Source organism: Trachypithecus francoisi, unplaced genomic scaffold (assembly GCF_009764315.1).
Source record: "Trachypithecus francoisi isolate TF-2019V2 unplaced genomic scaffold, Tfra_2.0 Lachesis_group5, whole genome shotgun sequence".
In the NCBI taxonomy this organism is placed as follows: domain Eukaryota; kingdom Metazoa; phylum Chordata; class Mammalia; order Primates; family Cercopithecidae; genus Trachypithecus; species Trachypithecus francoisi.
In genome coordinates this window covers 16,610,258-16,632,857 of record NW_022681470.1, presented here as the reverse complement: position 1 = coordinate 16,632,857, position 22,600 = coordinate 16,610,258, and the positions used below count along the sequence as shown (strand labels likewise).

The 22,600-nt window shown below is 40.8% G+C and overlaps 1 protein-coding gene across 7 annotated transcripts in view; it reads left to right on the top strand.

Moving 5' to 3' along the window:
* Positions 1 to 22,600, top strand: part of DISC1 (DISC1 scaffold protein) — a 397,938-nt gene that overhangs the window by 251,216 nt on the left and 124,122 nt on the right. The window contains exon 10 of one of the 7 annotated variants that reach the window (XM_033199717.1): positions 3,439 to 4,314. The exons of the other annotated variants lie outside the window; for them this stretch is intronic. Coding sequence (XP_033055608.1) covers positions 3,439 to 3,464 — 26 coding nt within the window. The 3' untranslated portion in view covers positions 3,465 to 4,314. Of the gene's footprint in view, positions 1 to 3,438; positions 4,315 to 22,600 lie in introns of those variants that run through there. 7 annotated transcript variants of the gene reach the window in all.

Here is a 22,600-nt window from a genome sequence, read left to right as displayed (position 1 = left end):
CCCTATAGCAATGAGTAATAACGTCATAGTGATTTTACTTATTAAATAATATTGACATGGCTTCCTCTCTATGGTTTGCTAGTGGTAAATCTTCAAAACTCTTGGGTAGTTTCTGTGGATATAAAGTCCCAGGTGAGGTTAGTTGTTAGGAAAGAATTTCCATGAAAGAAAAACATGTCTGAGTTTTGAATAAGGAAAGACATACATTGTGGGCAACTGAAATGCCATTTTTTCACTCCTCCTTCCCCCAGGCTCTAAATACCATCGCTGAATTGAATCCGTCCAGTTTGCACATGTATCTGCAGACGTGTGTCTTATGGAATACAAACAGTATGTCCTTCTCCTTAAGGTTTTGTTACTTTGTCCCTTGGTGGTTTTACAAAATGACTTGAAATACTCAGTGCTCAACTCCAAAAGCCAATAAAACAGGATGAAGACATTGAGTATGATTTGGAAATAAGCAAAACAGAACAGACCTGACTACTTTCTTTCTTTTTTTTTTTTTTTTTTTTGTCTCACTCTGTCACCTAGGCTGGAGTGCAGGGGCACCATCTCAGCTCACTGCAAGCTCTACCTCCCGAGTTCAAGCGATTCTCCAGCCTCAGCCTCCCGAGTAGCTGGGACTGTAGGTGTGCACCACCATGCCCAGCTAATTTTTGTATTTTTAGTAGATACAGAATTTCACCACGTTGGCCAGGATGGTCTCGATCTCTTGACCTCGTGGTCCACCCACCTCAGCCTCCCACGTGCTGGGATTATAGGCATGAGCCACTGTGCCCGGCCCAGATCTGACTACTTGCTAATACAATTTTATTTTAAGTGCAAGTTATTATTCTGCTTTCTCCAATATCAGACAGCTGGTTCCTTCTTGAAGCAACTCTTAAAGACAGATGGACTAGCCATGTCTTCAAAGTGTTGGCTTCTTCTGTGGCTCCCATTTTCCCGTTTATCCTAGTGCCTTGACTTCTTCACTTGCCAACCTCCGTTCTCCCTGGCACCAAGGAGTTATATAGTGTTGACTTGTTCTTTTCCATTTGAAGGTAGAAGGATGAACATAAGGTGCCAGACTGGGCTATTTTATTCATAGACAGATGGATTTGCTCCATTCACGTAAAGAGTTTCTTTTGTAGAATATCTGAATCCTGGTGCATACTTTAGATGGATGTATAATCCCTATCCCCACACTTTTCTCCCAAACTTGTGAGTTATACCATTAAGTCTACAGGACTGGACAGTTACGACCTGGACATTAGTCCAGTTTTCTGTGTTCTACTACAAAAACTTGTTTCTGTTGTTTAAAACATGGGATTATTTGTAAGTTATCACTCCAGAAATGAACATAACCGAATTTGCTGAGGATTTAAACTAATTACCCAACATCAAATTGGTTCAAGGAAGTGGGGAAAATAAAGCAGGGATTGACAACTACTATTTGCTTCATTCCAATTTTAGGCTCTTTAACTTTAAAGGTGAATTATTCCTTGTGTGATTCTTGGAGTATTTATTTTATGAATAAGTGAATTACAATAACAAAACACTATACAGTTGTGAAAGTGAGTGAGCTACAGCTACACACACCAATATGGATAAATCTCTTATAATCTCATCATGTCAGTGAGCAAAGCAAGTTCCAGAAGAATGCCCACAGTATGAGACCAATTATTTGGTTTGAAAATATGCAAAGCAGCATTCCATATGTCTTAAGGACACATACATATGAAGGGAAAGGATAAATCCAGGATGGGAGTGATAAACCCCTAAAAATAGTTACTTCTGGGGGAAGCAGTGTGGCAGAATGCAATCTGGGAAGGGTACTGAGGGAGTCCTTACACGTTAGTGGACAGGGATGGATTTATGAGTCAAGAAGGGCAGCTGCACAGCATCTGAAAGGTGTGCTGGCCCTGGGCTCTCAGGCAGAGGCTGTTTGCATGATCAGCAGATGGGAAGGTAGCATGGATGTGGGGGTGGTCTGAATACCAGAGCAGGCAAGCCAAGAGAGCAAGGAGAGGGAGACAAGAGGTGCTAGGAAAACTCTGTCTCATGGGAAGATGATGATCCCCAAAAAGGCTTAGAAAAGTATCCACCCCAGGCCAGGTGCAGTGACTCACACCTGTAATCCCAGCACTTTGGGAGGCCGAGGCGGGCAGATCATGAGGTCAGGAGATCAAGACCATCCTGACTAACACGCTGAAACCCTGTCTGTACTAAAAATACAAAAACAAAATTAGCCAGGCGTGGTGGCAGGCGCCTGTAGTCCCAGCTACTTGGGAGGCTGAGGTGGGAGAAAGGCATAAAGCCGGGAGGCGGAGCTTGCAGTGAGCCAAGATCGTGCCTCTGCACTCCAGCCTGGGCGACAGAGTGAGACTCTGTCTCAAAAAAAAAAAAAAAAAAAAAAAACAGAGTGCCCACCCCAGTGCCCCCATCCACGGGGCCGCTGCTGCTGAGCACCTATGCCCTTGGGCGACCCACCCTCCTGTTCAGGGACCCAGAGGATGTTTCTTTCTTCTTCCTGGGCATTTTCCCTTGAGTTTTGATTTAAAAGATAGAATTCCAGGTGAAGCCAGCTTGCTGCAGTCCTGTAGCCCCACATCTCTGTATGCGATCCTTTGAGGGAGGCTGAGCAGCCCTGCATCTCAAATGGGAGAAATGTTTCCACCTTGGCTCCTGGGGGCACTGAGGCCATTTTCCTGGTGTTCTGAGCGCTCTTCCTGCAGAAGAAGACACTCTCAGATGGTAGATTTTGTGGATTTCAGTAAGTAGAGGCCTCCAGGAGTCTCTAGCCGGAAAGCAGCTGAATTGACAGCAAGAACGGAGAGTTCCGTATCTGCCTCTAGATGGCTGTTTGCCTATTCCAGCCTCAGTGTCCCCATATGCAGGTGGAATGATATGGGCATATGAGCAGGACAAGCCACCTTTGAGATGGGGTACGCGCCACCCAGACTGAGACTGAAGCCTGGGCAAGACTTAGAGTGTTTGTGGCTGTAGAGAAACATCAAACTGAGAGGAACAACGAGTGTGATAGGAAAACTGAAGCCAGAGAAGAAAGTATTTTATATGTAGAGTATCATTTTCCGATCATTGCTAGTGTGATAAAACAGCAAACGTCACTGCTTATTGAAAGCGACCAGATAGTATGTTTGGCAATTGAATGACAAGTTTTCCTTTTAGACAAGGAGAGATTTAATCTGTTTCTGGACTCTTTAGGGCACCTTTCCCAGTTTTACAGTTGAGGGACTGGAGACCCTGAGAGGTAAAGGGGCCTGGCTGCACTCACTGAGTGAGTGATCGCACTGGATCTCAGATGCTGACTTTCTGACACTCAATCTAGAGCTCTTCTTACCACACGCTTCAGTCTACACAGTTCTCTGCCTCTTGTTTTTCATCTTCTCATCTACTGCCCTTATTCTCTCTCTCTCTGTCTCTCTGTAAAACATGTAGGGGATGTCAAAGAAGACACTATGTGAGCTGAAGTTGATGACTTCAATTGTGACAAATATCAGGAGCTCCTTTCAAACATTACCTTCACAAAGCTTTTTAGAAAAGCAATGTTGCTGTCACATGTAGTTATAATTCAGGTTGTGCTCAAAAGACTTAAATTGGTTAATACCAAAAGGAGGTGTGGTTTGTTCTGTATTTGTTGTTCTAGTTCTTGGGTTTGGGGACTGCTGTTATGGGAAATTGCTTCTCCTAGACTCCAGAATGTGCTTAGAGAGTGTTTTTCCTCTTTGAATTGCTAAAAATGTTATTTCCTTTCTCATGGATTTTTTCAAGGTGTGCAATAAGTTGTGTAGTTGCTACTCTGCTGCACAGAGCTTTAATATAAACTCTGCATATTTTCACTCTGTGTGTGTGAATAATCTGTGCCTTCTATGGCTCTGATTGTGGGTAAGCAAAAAACACAGTGACTGCTGAAATATAGGGATGGAAATTTCTTTTTCAGTAAAGATCCTGTGAAATCATATACTGAGCACACATAAAATACGGAATTGTCTGTGCAGCATTGATCAAGCAGAAATCCAGTTTTGTAAAGCAAAAATAAAGGTCAAAGAGAAAAGGCACATCACTGTGGCTTTTAAAATTTTTTGAATAATATTAAGTACTTGAAATTCCTTAAAAATGACACTATATATGATTTAACTTATATGAGATAGCTAGAATAGTCAAATACATAGAAACAGAAAGTAGAATGCTTGCTGCCAGGGGCTCCAGCCCTGGCAAGGGAGGCATGGGGAGTTAAGTTTAATAGGTGCTGGGAGGCCGAGACGGGTGGATCACGAGGTCAGGAGATCGAGACCATCCTGGTCTACACGGTGAAACCCCGTCTCTACTAAAAAATACAAAAAACTAGCTGGGCGAGATGGCGGGCGCCTGTAGTCCCAGCTACTCGGGAGGCTGAGGCAGGAGAATGGCGTAAATCTGGGAGGCGGAGCTTGCAGTGAGCCGAGATCGCGTCACTGCACTCCAGCCTGGGCGACAGAGCTAGACTCCGTCTCAAAAAAAAAAAAAAAAAAAAAAAAATAGGTGCTGGGTTTTAGAGATGATGACAAAGTTCTGAAGATGGATGGTGGTGATGGTTGCACAACAGTGTGTGGGTATACTTGATTCCAATCAGCTGTACACTTAAAATGTTTAAAATGGTAAATTTTATGTAATGTGTATTTAATTGCAATACAAAGGATAAGTAAATGATACCGTATCCTCATAATTTTAGATACATCTCTTACTTACCCATCATTCCTCCTGAGAATGTATTCTCTCTCCATGCTGATTGTGTTTCCTGTTCTTTTCCTTTGGGTGCTGTGTTCAGCATTTTTAATTTTTTTAATAGTTAATGCTATGCTCACATTTTCCTTCCATGACAGAGTGGGAGTAAGCGTGGCACATGTGTCTCTCACCATCTGTTTGATAGCTGCACAGAAGCCTTAGGAAACTGAGGGGTAGACGTGCTCCCACTGAGTTACGGAACACTGCTGCTTCCTTGTCCTCTGGCAGAAGGCGAAACCCTGCCTTCTACTGTTTACAACAGGAGTGTTCAATCTTTTGACTTCCCTGGGCCACATCGGAAGGAGGAGAATTGTCTTGGGCCACACGTAAAATACGCTAACACTAACAATAGCCGATGAGCTAAAAAAGAAAATCGCAAAAAAAAAAAAAAACATAATATTTTAAGGAAGTTTACGAATTTGTGTTGGGCCACATTCAAAGCCATCCTGGGCTGCCTACAGCCCCTGGGTTGGACAAGCTTGGTCTAACATATAGTGTTAATAGGATATTTGGGGTGGAGTAAGACCAATAGATCAGGAGGCAGTTGCCACTGAAAACATAGTTAATTACTCACAGATCCTGTGCCATGCCACGTGAGGAAGCACCAGGGTGGGTCAGGAGGCAGAGGGAGCAGGGAAATGTGGGCAAGAGACTTTACTGTGGTTTCTGCAGGAAGGAATGCTGAGAGCAAGCCCACTGAGGACTGACTAGTTTGAATAATTCCAGTGGGCTGTAGGGGCTGCCCCTAGCTGTTTGGTACCTGGTCTGGGGTGATTAGGGCAGGGGATAGTGGTCCTAAGTGTAAGATCCCAATAAGAGGGGTTGTTGGGAGGTGTGGGTGTCATCTGCTGTTCTATTGGCCTTTAGCTAGGGCCTCAGAACTGGGTCAAGATAGCATTATTTAAAAAAGTACATGATACCCACCGGACTATTTCTTCCTGGTAGAAAGCACCACACAGATCCATGTGGTCTTGGATAGATCTGTGGACAGATTCCATGTTTGAGAAGGAGCCATAACCGGCAGCCTTCACTTTCTACAATGCAGACTCCAGCCTTAGCTCAACAGAGGTTTCACAGGTATCTTTGCAGGTGTTTCCTGAGTCAGCCAATCAGGTGAGTTGTTTGACCCCATTGCCATGAATAGTTCTGGCTGGGGATTCCAAATACCTCAAAGAGAAAGTCCCTGCCCGAAAGAGTCTCCCGCCCCACCACCACCTTAGAACAGTTGCTGGCATTGATTGCTCTACCAAGAGAAAAATGCTGGTACTTGACAAACTATTGACATACCTGGGAATGGCCACATAATGTTGGATCGTGCTCATGCCACAGGTGGAGGAAGTGGGTGTCAGAAAGAAGCAGCAGTATGTGACTCAACAGGAGTAATTTCATTCTTGAAGAAGATTGATTCTATTGGGAATGATTTTTCCCATTAAACATGAAACACAGAGAATTCTTGGTGGATCCATTCATTTAGCAAGCAGTTTTGTGGGAGGCAGCAGGTATGACTGTCAAGGGTGTGGGATGTGGTGTCCAAGTCGTGCCTTCGTGGCTCCCTCGCTTATAAACTGTCCTTGAGTAAACTGCTGAACCCTGCAGTGCCTTGGTGTCCTCACCAATAAAATAGAGGTAAAGATACAAGCTCTCCGGTTTCTTGTGAGGACTAAAGAACACTTGTGAAAAGATCATTAACTATGTTAGGGAGGAGAGTGATGATACTAATTGGAACCAAATAAGGTATTAAAACAAGTGAGACATGATCTTCACTCTCATGGAATCCACTGGGGGAAATGAATATAAAAACAGGCAATTATTAAAAAAAGCATGGTAAATCTGCTGATCTGGAGTAAAAGGAAGGATTGTCTCACTTTCTAGGGGCATCAGGATAGACAAACACAGAAGAAAAATAATATTTGATTTGAACCTTAATGGATAAATAAATAAATAATGGGGAGAAAGATAATTCCTAGAGTAGGGAAGATCTCATGCAAATGACTGAGAAGCTTCATTAAGTTTATGTTTAAGAATGTGGCAGGCTGAGTGCGGTGGCTCAGGCCTGTAATCCCAGCACTTTGGGAGGCCGAGTCAGGCGGGTCACCTGCGGTCAGGAGTTTGAGACTAGCCTGGCCAAAATGGTGAAACCCTGTCTCTACTAAAAATACAAAAAAATTAGCCAGGCATGATGGCCAGCGCCTGTAGTCCCAGCTATTCAGGAGGCTGAGGTAGGAAAATGGCTTAGGCCTAGGTGGTTGAGGCTGCAGTTAGCTGTGTTCACGCCACTGCACTCCTGCCTGGGGTGACAGAGCAAGACTACCATCTCAAAAACACAAACAAAAAACAATGTGGCATATTAAAAATTAAAATCACAATAAAATCAGAGGGTAGATTGTGAGAAGTTAATAGCAGGAGATAAGGTTGAGAAAAAAAACTTGAACCCAGGTTTAAAAGACCTTGGATCATGTGTATATGTGTGGTTAATAAAATTAGATAGTCTAGAAAGCTTTAAATGCAATATAAAGAGGACTGTCTTAGTTGAGCAGGCAATTATTAAATTTCTCAGCATAAAATAACAGAGTATGGGACAGAAAATGATCTTGGAAATTTAATAAAAGGTTGTATATTAGTCCGTTTCTGCTTTGATAATAGAGTGTAACAAACAGCTCCCAAATCTCAGTTGTTTATATGAAAACATGTATTTCTTGCTCATGGACTTGTGGGTCATCTTGCGGCTTTGTCGTGTGTTTATGGGTTGGGTTAGATCTACTCTGAGTTATTCTGGGAGTGGGCTGCCTGTGGGGCATGCTATTCTCATGTAGACTGGAGGAAGGAAGATAGGAAGACAGTCATCCAAGGGCATGTAAAGTCTCTGGGTGGACATGGCATACATTAGGGCTGCTTGTGTTCCATTGGCAAGTGCAAGTCACCTGGTCACATCCAGAGCCATGGGGAGATGACACTTACTCTGCCTGTACTGGAGAGAAAGGAGAGAAGGTGGACTTATGAACAACGAATGCAATCTACCACTGACGGTCATCAATGGCCTCAAAAATATCATAAAGACATGAAGCCCTACAGTGACTTCCAAGGATCTTCTTATTAGAAATGATATGAGGGATAGAGAAGTTTGCCACATACCACAAATGTGTATACCAGCATGTGTATACTAGGGTGGAAGTTTTGAGTATGGAAGTATGGGAAGTAAAAAGAAGGGAGAAACGGAAGTGTTGGGTGCAGTATTGCATACACTGGCTCGAGACAGGGAAGGAACAATGATCTTCTAATATAAATTTTAAAATGGTCCCGAAGTAAAGATATAATAGTGATCAGAGATTTCACTCCCTGAACATTTGAATGTCTAATTCATCTCTTGATATTTAACTTTTAACATGAAATATTTCAGAAATATAGAAAGGTACAGAAAAAAAAAAAAAACATAATGGACACCCATGTATGGTAGATACTAACATTTTACCACATTTGATTCAAGTCAACCTATGATTTTAATTTAGTGTTGTTCTTTTTAATTAAGAAAATATTACAGATACACAGCTGTTGCATATTCTACTATTCTACTCTGGATTGTCTTTTTTTCCCTCAGTGTCTTTGTCATAAAAAAATTTTTAAACTTTTAAATAAGATGACTTTATCTTTTCCTTCTTTTTTATCTATTTCTTGTTTAATAAGTTCTTTCCTACTTCCAGGATCATGTGAATGTTTTCTGTAGCTTTACTTTTTAAAAACATTTTTTAAAATTTCCATCTGGAATTTTTGATGTGTTTGGTGTCAGATAGAGGTTTAATTTTGTCTTTTTACATATCAATCAGTATCTAATAACATCATAACCTCCACGGATTTGTGTGCCATTTGTTGTGTGTGTGTGTGTGTGTGTGTGTGCATCTTTTCATAAGTCCCTATAGTCTTCCATTGATCTCTTTGTCTCTTTCTGAATTAATACCACACTATAATTGCTATAGCATTAGAGGACATTCTGATATGTGGTATGACAGCTCTCCTTCTCCCCATCCTACCCCCCCCCACACACATACACACACACACACATACACACACACACATACACACACAAACACACACACATACATACACACACACACACACACACACACACCACACACACACACACACACGGGCTGAGCATCCTTTGTCTTCAAAACCTCTAGCAAAGTCTCTAGCATCATGACTATTAATGGGAATATTTCATCAATTTATATTTAATATCATGATTAATATGTTTGACTTTAAGTCTACTATCTTGCTAGTGGTTTTCTATTTGTCCCATCTGTTTTTTTTTCTTTTTTGCTCTTTTCTGTCTTCCTTTAGAACTGAGTATTTTTTAGTATTCTATTTTATCTCTCTTTTTTGAATTATTATTATCCCATTTTGTTTTATTTTCCTCTGGTTGCTTTGGGGTTCATTCTAGGTGTCTTTAACTTGTCATAGTTTCCATTCAAACAATATTATTCCACTTTATGTGTAAGTATATCTAATGAATAATATATTTAAAATTTTTATAATATAAAGCATCATAAATATTTTATATGTATACTGTCACTCACACGCTATATATCACTATATATTTATATATATCACTATATATGTATATCTCCCATATATATATCTCCCTCATATATATGTGTGTGTATATATATGTGTGTGTGTATATATATATAGTGTGTGTGTATGTGTGTGTATATATATATGAGAGAGGAAAATGATTTTACAACAGCATACTTACATTTTTCACTACTGTCATTTGTGTTACAGTTGTCATACTGTTACTTGCACATATGTTGTAAATTCAGATCAATAAGGTTTTAAAAATTAAGTTATTGTTTTCTTTCCTGGGATAAACTCTATTATTCTTTACAATTGTGCTAGATTTTTTTTTTTTTTACTAACTTTTAAAGCATTTTTGCATCCATATTAATAAATGGAATTAGCCGTAATTTTCTTTCTTCATACTACCTTTTCAAGTTTTGGAATCAAGGCTGCACCAGTCTCATAAAATAACTGGGGAATTTTCCATCTTCTTATACTCCCTGGGCATCATCCTTGCCTACCTGAACTACTGCAGTAGCCTCAGAGCCAGTTTTCGCTCTCTCATCCTTGTCTTACAGTACACCTTTGCCCCAAATTCATTTCCTACAATGCAGTGAATCTTATAAAATACACATCCCTTCATGCTGCTGCCTGGCCTAGAACACATCACAGTTCATGGCTTATGGTCGTAGCTCACTAATTCCTTGTTTTCTGGGGTTTCTGTAGCATCATACAGGCTGAAATGGTGTCATGTGATGCCAGAGGCCAAAAGGCTGGTGTGGAGTCACAGCAACTTTCCTATCACTACATTCCCCCTTCTTATGAGTTTCATTGTACCAGTGATGGATGGCTGTTCACAGCAGACTCCATCATTTTCCATGAAATTACTGGTGTGGTGTGATCTGGGGTCGCATTCAATGGGAAACATTTAGGGAATGGTCATGAGAGTGGCCTCCTGGATGCAGCAACCTGACATACCCCACATTTTCCCTGAACTTAAGGTCCGGGGCAGGCTTTTGCAACAGGGGTATGGTATTTAAATAATCAGCATAAAATAGCTGCCCATTTTAAAGCTGTCTCTTCAGAGAGGTCAGGACAGCATTCTAGGTATGGCTTCTACTGACAGCTACTTCTTCAGGAGATACAAATTATATGCCAATTCTGACACTTTTGAAAAAGAAATCAAATGCAACCTTTTTTTCCATTTCAGTTTATGCTTTTCACTGTTCTCCCTTCTTCTAAAAATTGTGGTGTTTCATCTTTTTGATGCTCTTCTAGAAAGTGGGCTAAAGCACTAAAGTATAATCATTCCAGTTTCATAGAGCAGGACTTGAGGCTTACAGATGTTGTCTAGCTGGCTCAGGGACACAAAATATCTTCTGTGGTGACCCTTGCTTTAAATCTCAGGGCTATGTTTTCTTAGACTCTCTGAGCATCAGTTTCCTCATAGAATATGGCAAATTGAAGAAGATTGTATCTAAAGCACCAACATAGTGTCTGGCACCGTGTCGTTCAAGAAATATTATACCTGTAAAATACATCAAATAGAGGCTCCACTGCTGGGAAGTGAAGTCCTGCCTATAATTGAGTTCAACAATTCCACAGAAGATTTTTTTGAATGCTGATGTGCAAGGTGACTGGCCTCTTGTCAGATTCTGTGAGTAAAACAAAGGTCATTGAGCAATGGTTCCCACCCTTCTGGCATCACTGACTGTTACGGGATCCAGAAACATACATGATCAGGCACGTGAACCCACGGGGCCAACGCCACACCAGGAGTGAAGAAGGAGCAGGGAGGGGGAGGTGGGGATTCGGTTTGCCTGGCAGGGCTTGGTAAGACTTCAGAAAGGAAGTGACATTAGAGGTAAGTCTTGAAGGATGAGTGGGATTTCAACAGATAGAGGCTGTAGGGCTGAGCAGTTGCAACAGAGGGAGGGCATGTTGCAGCCAGACCTCAGTGAACTGACTTGGGTACGCGTCTGCCAGAATAAGAAGAGGTCTTGAATTAGTAGTCAACCCTGCTATAGCTTCTTTGTCACTGTGTCTTTTCCTTGAAATGAATGGAGCTTTTTGATCTTTTATCCTTACTTTTCTCCTCTCTGGGTTACAGTGGCAGGTTGTTTTATCTTCCCCTGATGAATTGACTGGTCCAGAGAGTATTTCAGTTATCATTTATGGAACAAGGCCAACATATTTTTTTCACACATACAGCACAGACTAAATCATCTTTTTCTTTCTTCTTTTTTTTTTTTTTTCTGTGACAACCTCCAGTTTATTTGTAGCATCTGAAACATTTCTTTGCAGCAGCATTTTCCAGCCATTTATTGTAGAGTCTGTTGCTTTGGGCTGCTGTCAATGCTCTGACGCAAAGTTGCCCATCTGATTTTGAGCTGGTCACTGCGTGCTTTTGTAGTAACAGGGCCTCCTGGTGCATTGAAACACCTGGTTTACTTCACACCTGATCACTGGCATGTTCAAGAACAGATAGAGCTTTATCTGTCATTTGCTCTTTTAGGGTGAGCTTAAACTAGGGATGTTTTATTTTAGGTTCTTTCTTAAAATCAGAGAAAACATAGCTTCAAAATGCAAGTGCTAAACCACCAAAATAGTGTTATAGAGGCACATTCCTGGGGCAGGGGAGAAGTGGCCCTTGATTAAATATATACGAGAAGGTATTTATGGAATCTCATTTTAAGGACATTTGCATTTCATGAGAAGTGAGAGGTGTGGTTGCTGCCCTCAAGAGACTTATAATAGAACTAGGGAGAAAGATACAGCCACATTAGACAAAACAGCAAGATGTCATCCAGTGAACCAAAGCAGTATCACATGTACACAGGAGTGTGAGCAGAGAGTTCAATCTATGTATATTCACTTTAGGTCATTTATAACCTTGACCTCCAGCAAATGTTTAACAATGGTTATACTATTTCTTACAATTACACATAATAACCCATCCGTGCAAACGTCTGTGTACTTGGGCCCTAAAAATATAGCATACTGATTCTAGGAAGAATGCATATTCTTGTCACTGTTTTCATGTTCAGAAGGAACTCAGGAGTAGGCAAGTTCTGGAGTCCATGCAGCTGGACAGACTCTGGGAGGTTAAGCACACTTGTCCAGGTAGGGCTAAAGTCTATGCTGGGCAGAGTGAGTGAAGGGAAGGATGTTTTGATTGACCTAAGATTTTCTTTAATTGAATTTGAATGGGAGGACAAGAGGAGAAAAAGCTGGACTTTTACTTCTTGACCATGGAAAGTTTTGAAGTAAATAGAACACCATAAAACAAAATATAATCTGGGAATTGAGGTTGAAAATCAACAAGTAAGGTTGGAAAGAGTTGTTGAATGTTCTACATGAACAAATAACTAGGCTGGGTGTGGTGGCTCATGCCTGTAATCCCAGCACTTTGGGAGACTGAGGCAGGTGGAACACTTGAGGCCAGGAGTTAGAGACCAGCCTGGCCAATGTGGTAAAACCCTGTCTCTACTAAAAAATACAAAAAATTAGCTGGGTGTGGTGGCACATGGCTGTAATCCCAGGTACTCAGGAGGCTGAGGTATGTGGATCACTTGAACCCAGGAGGCAGAGGTTGCAGTGAGCCGAGATGATGCCACTGCACTCCAGCCTGGGCGACAGAACGAGGCGAGACTCTCGAAAACAACAACAATGACAACAAAACCAAACCAAACCAAAAGAAAACCAAATAGTTGGATGAGATAGAAAGAGTGGAGGACAGATCTTACCAGGAAATCCTCGGAACACTGGCTACTCAGTGTGGATTTCCCAACCAGCCAGCCACAGTCTGCTTGTCTCTCCTGAGGATTTTCAGACTAGTTTCTAAAAAGTCAGGAAAAGGGTGGAATTCCATCTTCCGTCCCTATTGGGAGCTCTGGGACAGTAGTTGTCACATGGTAGTGTGTGTCAGAATTACCTGGTGGGCTTGTTGAAAACACAGGCTGCTGGGTTCCTGAGCTTCTGATTCAGCAGTCTTGGGTAAACTCTGAGAATGTGCATTTGTAAGACATTTCGAGTTGACCCAAATGCTGCTGGTCTGGGGACCACATTCTGAGAACCACTGCCTTTGGGTAAGTGTGGGCCATGACCTCCTTCCAGGTTCTATACATTGACCCCTTGACTCATCAAAAGGGCCTTGGTCTATGCTTTGATCTATGCCTTTCCTTTTGTTATTCAATGTGGCTGTAAGTTTTACCTAATTAAAATGCTGCATCTGGTTTGGATGATCTGATTAAAATGGAGGATGAAATTTACAGCAATAAGTACTTAGAGCTTTGCTCCCTTCCCGATCAAAGCCTGAGGTTTGATTTCTTTATACATATATTTTAATAATCATCATCATTAGTGCTGAAATTAGAGATAAAATATCCCAATCACCCCAGTGTATTTTTAGTTTCTAAGCATGAGCATTTGATTATTGTTTTCTGGCGAGTCTGTCATGTAATCCAGTAATTGCCAATAAAAGAGAAAAGTACTTTTTGCTAGTATAGTACAGATAGTTTTGTCCACAGTGATCAAATGTAGCGATTTTCCATTCTATGTTGTTTTATGTCCCTCTCTACTCCCCTGCTTCCCAAAATAGACACATAATACATACAACTAGATTTATTGGAGCTTCGTGATTTATATGGGACTATATAAGTGATTTCAGTGTATCTAGGATAGAGATTTTGTTCCCGGAGCAAAAGCTTCTGAAGCTGTGCAATGCAAATAAAATTATTTTATTTATTATAGCATTAACTTAAGATGCATTCTTCTGAATAGTCTAGCCTGTCTTTGGGATGTAAATTTCTCTTGCACCCTGCTGCCTTTCACGTTTGCTTTCGGCAGGGACTATAGTTTAATCTTTTTCTTCCTTCTTGCCCCACAACAGGAGATGGCTATTATCAGCTGACACTGAAGCTCCTAAAAAAATCTTAGCTCAGATTCTCTTTGTCCATTGCAAGCTAGCACACATTCCCCATTCATGGAAAAATACCACTGCAGTGGAGATTTAAGTCATTGCTGTTCTGCAAGAAATAAACTTTATCACAAGAACCAGTGGGTGCAGTTAGAAAAGTTGTCTAGATCTGAGGGAAGGCTACAAATAATTCTCTTAATTGGCCTAAGTGGTTCACTAGTAGAAAAACCTTTCCTTTTTGTCCTTCAGAAACAAAGCTGAGAGAGTTCCTTGGAGACATTAGTTTGCTAAATGACTTGTCCAAGGTCACCTGGTAATATGACCAAGTGAAGAATTATGGGTTTGTGAACCATTATATTCTGTATAAGGCCATGTTCTTTTGTTACTTTCTTAGGAAGAGAATCAATGGCTTGTTTCAGAAAGCTTTGAAATGAATCACTTACTCTTCTGCCATGGGAAACACTGTGCATGCCAGATGTGTTTTGTTCATTTTTAAAGAGCTTCTCAATGCTATTGCTGATCTCCTAGGGGTAAGAGAAGGACAGGGAGGTTAGACAAGGCAACTGGTAGTCTTCTAATGCCTACAGTAATTAATGATAATATTCAGAGTAGCTTCATTCATCAAAGCATATACATTACAGGATTTGAAAAATAGGTGTATTTTCTTAGATGCAACAAAATCTACTCTAGCTGCTGCCTCAGTATGTTCATTACCACGTTTCTGGTGTGCTATGGGTTTGGTTGTGGGGCAGAAGTCAGCCACATACAGAACCTCAATGGCAAGGCAATATGGGAAGTGCAGTCCTTTGCTTTGAGTCTCTACTGTAGAGAAAACATGTTTTGGAGGTGGAATGGTAGACTGCAGTGGGTTTGAATAAACCAATTGACAGTAACTGTTGCAGATAGTTCTCAAATGTTATTGCTTCCAGTGGGGTGCACAAAGTCATGCAGTGAGCCAATTCCCTTGCAAATGGCTGGCCTGTCTTCAAACGGCTATCAGAAAAACATCAATTTCAGAATATGGTTAGATATAGTGTATGGGGATAATTAGTAGATGTCATAATGCTATGCAGATGGTATTATTCTTATTTAGAAATGAAAATTGAGTAAATTTAATTTTAAAAAATTCTAATTTCACCAATTTTGCTTGTCCATAATTTCCTTAAAATCTGCTCTTTGATGACAGCATGATGCATGGCAAATACAGGCTTTGCAAACAATTAGAACTAAGTTCGTATCTCAGGGTTGCTTCTTCTTAGCTACCTAATTGGGGTAAGTCAGTAAATCTCATTAATTCTCACTGGAGAGGATGCTGATATTGAAGTGTGTTGGGAGCATTCAGCCCATGAAGCTCTGTGCACCTTTAATGAAATCAGGCTTGTGTGGCACACTGCAGACATTGACAAATTGTGTGGTAGTTATTCTGCTTCTGACCCAAATGCAGTGATGCCATCATCTTCTGATCCTATTTTTTCTTGTTCACTTGCACATTTACTTTCCAAACTGTACTTTATTATTATATATTTAATCATGCAGTGTATTGCTTTAATATTGCTCACTGCAACCTCTGCCTCCTGGGTTCAAGCAATTCTCATACCTCAGCCTCCTGAGTAGCTGGGATTACAGCCATGCACCCCCGCCCCCCCCCCCCCCCCCCCACCCGCCTATGAGAGTAAAATTGAAGTATAGTTGTGAACCTAAATACCCAGATAGATACAGGAATATCAAGGCAATATGCATATGTATACATGCATTTATATGTCTACTCCCAGCTTTGCCCACTGAGAGAGTCTGGGAGCAATGACATCCCAAGAACAATGAACACCCCTAGAATCCAATTCTTGGCTTCTAAATACTCATTTCTACTAAGAGGAACCAGAATTCTTTGGAGCAATTGCTGAATACAAGCAGAGAAAGTGCAGACTGAGCTAGAGCCCTGTTGGTGCTGGAAAGCAAGGAAAAGCTCAAAAAATGGGGGACATGCAAAAGGATCCCAAAGTCAACCAAAATGGGTTCCCACCACCAAACAGGGCATAAATTGAGCATGAAAATAAATAATAATAATATTAGTGGATGATACCCTAGTGAATAAGATAGATAAATCTTGAGTCCACACATATGCAAATAAACACACTGAAGGTTTGATGAGGAATGGGATGTCTACGCAATTCCAATTACATCCCCTCAGAATACTTACTAAATACAAAGATGAAAAGAACAGCTTTACAGTGGAGAAGCCTGGCAGACAGCACCTGAATCAAGTTATCAATGTTATCAGCAATGGGACAGGTTGAAGTCTCAGCCACCACGGTAAGCTACGAGAGCACCATGGCATCAGATCTGGGATATTTCTACTAAAAATGCAAACCTGAGTTTAATCATGAGTAAATACCAGGGAAACTCAGATGGAGGTGCCTTCCACAAAATAACTGGCCTGTGGTCTTCAGAAGTGCCAAAGTCAAGACAGTCAAGGAATGGCCAGGCTGGACACAGTGGCTCACACCTATTATCCCAGCACTTTGGGAGGCCAAAGTGGGAGGATCACTTGAGCCCAAGAGTTCGAGACCAGCCTGGGCAAGATAGTGAGACCCCCCCCGTCTCCACAATTATTTTTTTTCTAAATTAGCCTGGCGTGGTGATGCACACCTGTAGTTCCTGCTGCTTGGGAGGCTGAGGTGGGAAGATCGCTTGAGCCTGGGATGTTGAAGTTGCAGTGAGCCATGATTGTGTCACTGCACTCCAGCCTGAGCAACAGAGCCAGACCCTGTCTTAATTTAAAAAATAATAAAGGAATGACTAAAGAACTGTTCCCAACTCAAAGGGACTAAGAGACAAGGGGACTGAGTGCAATGCGTGATTCTTAGGGGCATGGGGGATGCTTTTGTTTTTATAAAAGGCATTATCAGGACATTTGGCAACATTTCAGTTAAGCCTGAGGCTTAGATGATGATAATCTATCATTATTGATTTCCTGATTTTGATGGTTATATTGTGGTTATTTAGGAAAATACCCTCGTTTTTAGGAAATATCCACTAAGGTATTCAAGGGTGGAGGAACAGCGGGTCAACAACTCTCAAATGGTCCAGGAAATAGAAAGTTCTTTGTACTATATTTGTAACTTCTCTATTGCTCTGTGATTGTTTAAAATGAATTCACTGAGGTCATGGTTTTTTGTTGTTGTTGTTTGTTTGTTTGTTTGTTTTTTTGAGATGGAATCTCACTCTGTTGCCCAGGCTGGAGTGCAATGGTGCGATCTCAGCTCACCATAACCTCCACCTCCTGGGTTCAAGCAATTCTTCTGCCTCAGCCTCCCGAGTAGCTGGGACCACAGGCATGTGCCACCACCCTGGGATAATTTTGTATTTTTAGTAGAGACAGGGTCTCTCCATGTTGGTCAGGTTGGTCTTGAACTCCCGACCTCAGGTGATCTGCCTGCCTCCACCTCCCAAAATGCTGGGATTACAGGCTTGAGCCACCATGCCTGGCCAAGGGCATGGATTTTGATCTATGAATCAGTGAGAGAGACATAAGTACAATGCTTGATATTTTTGCCTGTTCTTGAGGCTAGCATCCCTACTATTACTGAAGTCACTCACATGTGTGTGAGTTTGGGGATCTTAAAATATCCCAGGGGGTGCTTTACACGCAAGGGATATGAAGTAAGTCCAGGGTGAATATAGGTGTTTCTCAGTGATAAGGCAGCTGTGTGTGAAAGCAAGGACGAAAACAAAACTAAACTAAACTAAAAAGAAAACTCAGGCCAGTGTGCTAGATATTCACAGCTGGGTGATTGTGACGGCTCTGTCCTTCCTAAAGCTTTGTAACAGATTAAGTAGATTCTCTAAAGCCATTCAGGTTAGAGAGTGCCTTGCCCTTATTGCTCCACCATGCTTTCTGGCAGATATTGTGACCATTTTTAGTAATTATGTTTGGCTCCCTGAAGGTAAAACAGGAGCTGCATACGTGTTAGGGAAGAAAAAAGGAAGCACAAGAAGAAAGAAAAAACAATTAGGGGGCCTCCATTTTATATCCTCCCAATCAATCCCATGAGTGAATAACTACATTAAAAATTTTGTCTCTATGTTGTTTTTAAGCCTAAAGAGTCTCTCTCTTTCTCTCCTTCTCTCTTTCTTTCTTTCTCTCCTTCTCTCTTTCTTTCTTTCTCTCTCTCCCTTTCTTTCCCTCCCTCCCTCCTTTCCTTCTTTCTTTCTTTCTTTTTTTATTATACTTTAAGTTCTAGGGTACATGTGTGCAACATGCAGGTTTGTTACATATGTATACATGTGCCATGTTGGTGTGCTGCACTCATTAACTCATCATTTACATTAGGTATATCTCCTAATGCTATCCCTCCACCCTCCCCCAACCCCACAACAAGCCCTGGTGTGTGATGTTCCCCATCCTGTGTCCAAGTGTTCTCATTGTTCAATTCCCACCTATGAGTGAGAACATGCGGTGTTTAGTTTTCTATCCTTGTGATAGTTTGCTGAGAATGATGGCTTCCAGCTTCATCCATGTTCCTACAAAGGACATGAACTCATCCTTTTTTATGGCTACTTAGTATTCCATGGTGTATGTGTGCCACATTTTCTTAATCCAATCTATCATTGATGGACATTTGGGCTGGTTCCAAGTCTTTGCTATTGTGAATAGTGCCGCAATAAACATACATGTGCATGTGTCTTTATAGCAGCATGATTTATAATCCTTCGGGTATATACCCAGTAATGGGATGGCTGGGTCAAATGATATTTCTAGTTTTAGATCCTTGAGGAATCACATGCTGTCTTCCACAATGGTTGAACTAGTTTACAGTCCCACCAGCAGTGTAAAAGTGTTCCTATTTCTCCACATCCTCTCCAGCACCTGTTGTTTCCTGACTTTTTAATGATCGCCATTCTAACTGGTGTGAGATGGTATTTCATTATGGTTTCGATTTGCATTTCTCTGATGGCCAGTGATGATGAGCATTTTTCATGTGTCTATTGGACGCAAAAATGTCTCCTTTTGAGAAGTGTCTGTTCATATCCTTTGCCCACTTTTTGATGGGGTTGTTTTTTTTTTTGTCTTGTACGTTTGTTTAAGTTCTTTGTAGATTCTGGATAGTAGCCCTTTTGTCAGATGGGCAGATTGTGAAAATTTTCTCCCATTCTGTAGGTTGCGTGTTCACTCTGGTGGTAGTTTCTTTTGCTGTGCAGAAGCTCTTTAGTTTAATTAGATCCCATTTGTCAATTTTGGCTTTTGTTGCCATTGCTTTTGGTGTTTTAGTACTGAAGTCCTTGCCCATGCCTATGTCCTGAATGGTATTGCCTAGGTTTTCTTCTAAGGTTTTTATGGTTTTAGGTCTAACATTTAAGTCTTTAATCCATCTTGAATTAATTTTTGTATGAAGTATAAGGAAGGGATCTAGTTTCAGCTTTCTACATATGGCTAGCCAGTTTTCCCAGCACCCATTTCTTGTTTTTGTCAGGTTTGTCAAAGATCAGATGGTTGTAGATGTGTGGTATTATTTCTGAGGGCTCTGTTTGGTTTCATTGGTCTATATCTCTGTTTTGGTACCAGTACCATGCTGTTACTGTAGCCTCATAGTATAGTCTGAAGTCAGGTAGTGTGATGCCTCTAGCTTTGTTCTTTTGGCTTAGGATTGCCTTGGCAATGCATGTTCTTTTTCGGTTCCATATGAACTTTAAAGTAGTTTTTTCCATTTCTGTGAAGAAAGTCATTGGTAGCTTAATGGGGATGACATTGTATCTGTAAATTACCTTGGGCAGTATGGCCATTTTCACGATATTGCTTCTTCCTGTCCATGAGCATGGAATGTTCTGCCATTTGTTTGTGTCCTCTTTTATTTTGTTGAGCGGCGCTTTGTAGTTCTCCTTGAAGAGGTCCTTTACATCCCTTGTAAGTTGGATTCCTAGGTATTTTATCCTCCTTGAAGCAATTGTGAATCAGAATTCATGATTTGGCTCTCTGTTTGTCTGTTATTGATGTATAGGAATGCTTGTGATTTTTTCACATCGATTTTGTATCCAGAGACTTTGCTGAAGTTGCTTATCAGCTTAAGGAGATTTGGGACTGAGATGATGGGGTTTTCTAAATATACAATCATGTCATCTGCAAACAGGGACAATTTGACTTCCTCTTTTCCTAATTGAATACCCTTTATTTCTTTCTCTTGCCTGATTGCCCTAGCCAGAACTTCCAACACTATGTTGAATAGGAGTGGTGAGAGAGGATATCCGTGTCTTGTGCCAGTTTTCAAAGGGAATGCTTCCAGTTTTTGCCCATTCAGTATGATATTGGCAGTGGGTTTGTCATAATAGCTCTTATTATTTTGAGATACATTCCACCAATACCTAGTTTATTTAGAGTTTTTAGCATGAAGGGTTGTTGAATTTTGTTGAGGGCCTTTTCTGCACCTATTGAGATATTAATGTGGTTTGTTTTTGTCTTTGATTCTGTTTATATGATGGATTACGTTTCTTGATTTGCATATGTTGAACCAGCCTTGCATCCCAGGGATGAAGCCAACTTGATCATGGTGGATAAGCTTTTTGATGTGCTGCTGGATCCGGTTTGCCAGCATTTTATTGAAGATTTTTGCATCGATGTTCATCAGGGATATTGGTCTAAAATTCTCTTTTTTTGTTGTGTCTCTGCCAGGCTTTGGTATAAGATGAATTAAGGAGGATTCCCTCTTTTTCTATTGATTGGAATAGTTTCAGAAGGAATGATACCAGCTCCTGTTTGTCCCTCTGGTAGAATTCGACTGTGAATCCGTCTGGTCCTGGACTTTTTTTGGTTGGTAGGCTATTAATTATTGCCTCAATTTCAGAGCCTGTTATTGGTCTATTCAGGGATTCAACTTCTTCCTGGTTTAGTCTTGGGAGGGGGTATGTGTGCAGGAATTTATCCATTTCTTCTAGGTTTTCTAGTTTATTTGCATAGAGGTGTTTATAGTATTCTCTGATGGTAGTTTGTATTTCTGTGGGATTGGTGGTGATATCCCCTTTATCATTTTTTATTGCGTCTAATTGTTTCTTCTCTCTTTTCTTCTTTATTTGTGTTGCTAGTGGTTTATCAGCTTTGTTGGTCATTTCAAAAAATCAGCTCCTGGATTCATTGATTTTTTGAAGGATTTTTTGTGTCTCTATCTCCTTCAGTTCTACTCTGATCTTAGGTATTTCTTGCCTTCTGCTAACTTTTGAATGTGTTTACTTTTGCTTCTCTAGTTCTTTTAATTGTGATGTTAGGGTGTCAATTTTAGATCTTTCCTGCTTTCTCTTGTGGGCATTTAGTGCTATATATTTCCCTCTATACACTGCTTTAAATGTGTCCTAGAGATTCTTGTATGTTGTGTCTTTGTTCTCATTGGTTTCGAAGAACATCTTTATTTCTGCCTTCATTTCGTTATGTACCTAGTAGTCATTCAGGAGCTGTTTGTTCAGTTTCCATGTAGTTGAGCGGTTTTGAGTGAATTTCTTAATCCTGCATTCTAGTTTGATTGTGCTGTGGCCTGAGAGACAGTTTGTTATAATTTCTTTTCTTTTACATTTGCTGAGGAGTGCTTTACTTCCAACTATGTGGTCACTTTTGGAATAAGTGCGATGTGGTGCTGAGAAGAATGTATATTCTGTTGACTTGGGGTGGAGTCTTCTGCAGATGTCTATTAGGTCTGCTTGGTGCAGAGCTAAGTTCAATTCCTGGATATCTTTGTTAACTTTTTGTGTATTTGATTGGTCTAATGTTGACAGTGGAGTATTAAAGTCTCCCATTATTATTGTGTGGGCATCTAAGTCTCTGTAGGTCTCTAAGGACTTGCTTTATGAATCTGGGGGTGCATATATATTTAGGATAGTTACCACTTCTTGTTGAATCGATCCTTTTACCATTATGTAATGGCCTTGTCTCTTTTGATATTTGTGGGTTTAAAGTCTGTTTCATCAGAGACTAGGATTGCAACCCCTGCTTTTTTTTTGTTTTCCATTTGCTTGGTAGATCTTCCTGCATCCGTTTGTTTTGAGCCTATGTGTGTCTCTACACATGAGATGGATCTTCTGAATACAGCACACTGATGGGTCTTGACTCTTTATCCAATTTGCCAGTCTGTGTCTTTTAACTGGAGCATTTAGCCCATTTACGTTTAAGGTTAATATTGTTATGTGTGAATTTGATCCCATCATTATGATGTTAGCAGGTTATTTTACCTGTTAGTTGATGCAGTTTCTTCCTAGCATCGATGGTCTTTACAATTTGGCTTGCTTTTGCAGTGGCTGGTACCAGTTGTTCCTTTCCATGTTTAGTGCTTCCTTCAGGAGCTCTTGTAAAAGGCAGACCTAGTGGTAACAAAATCTCTGAGCATT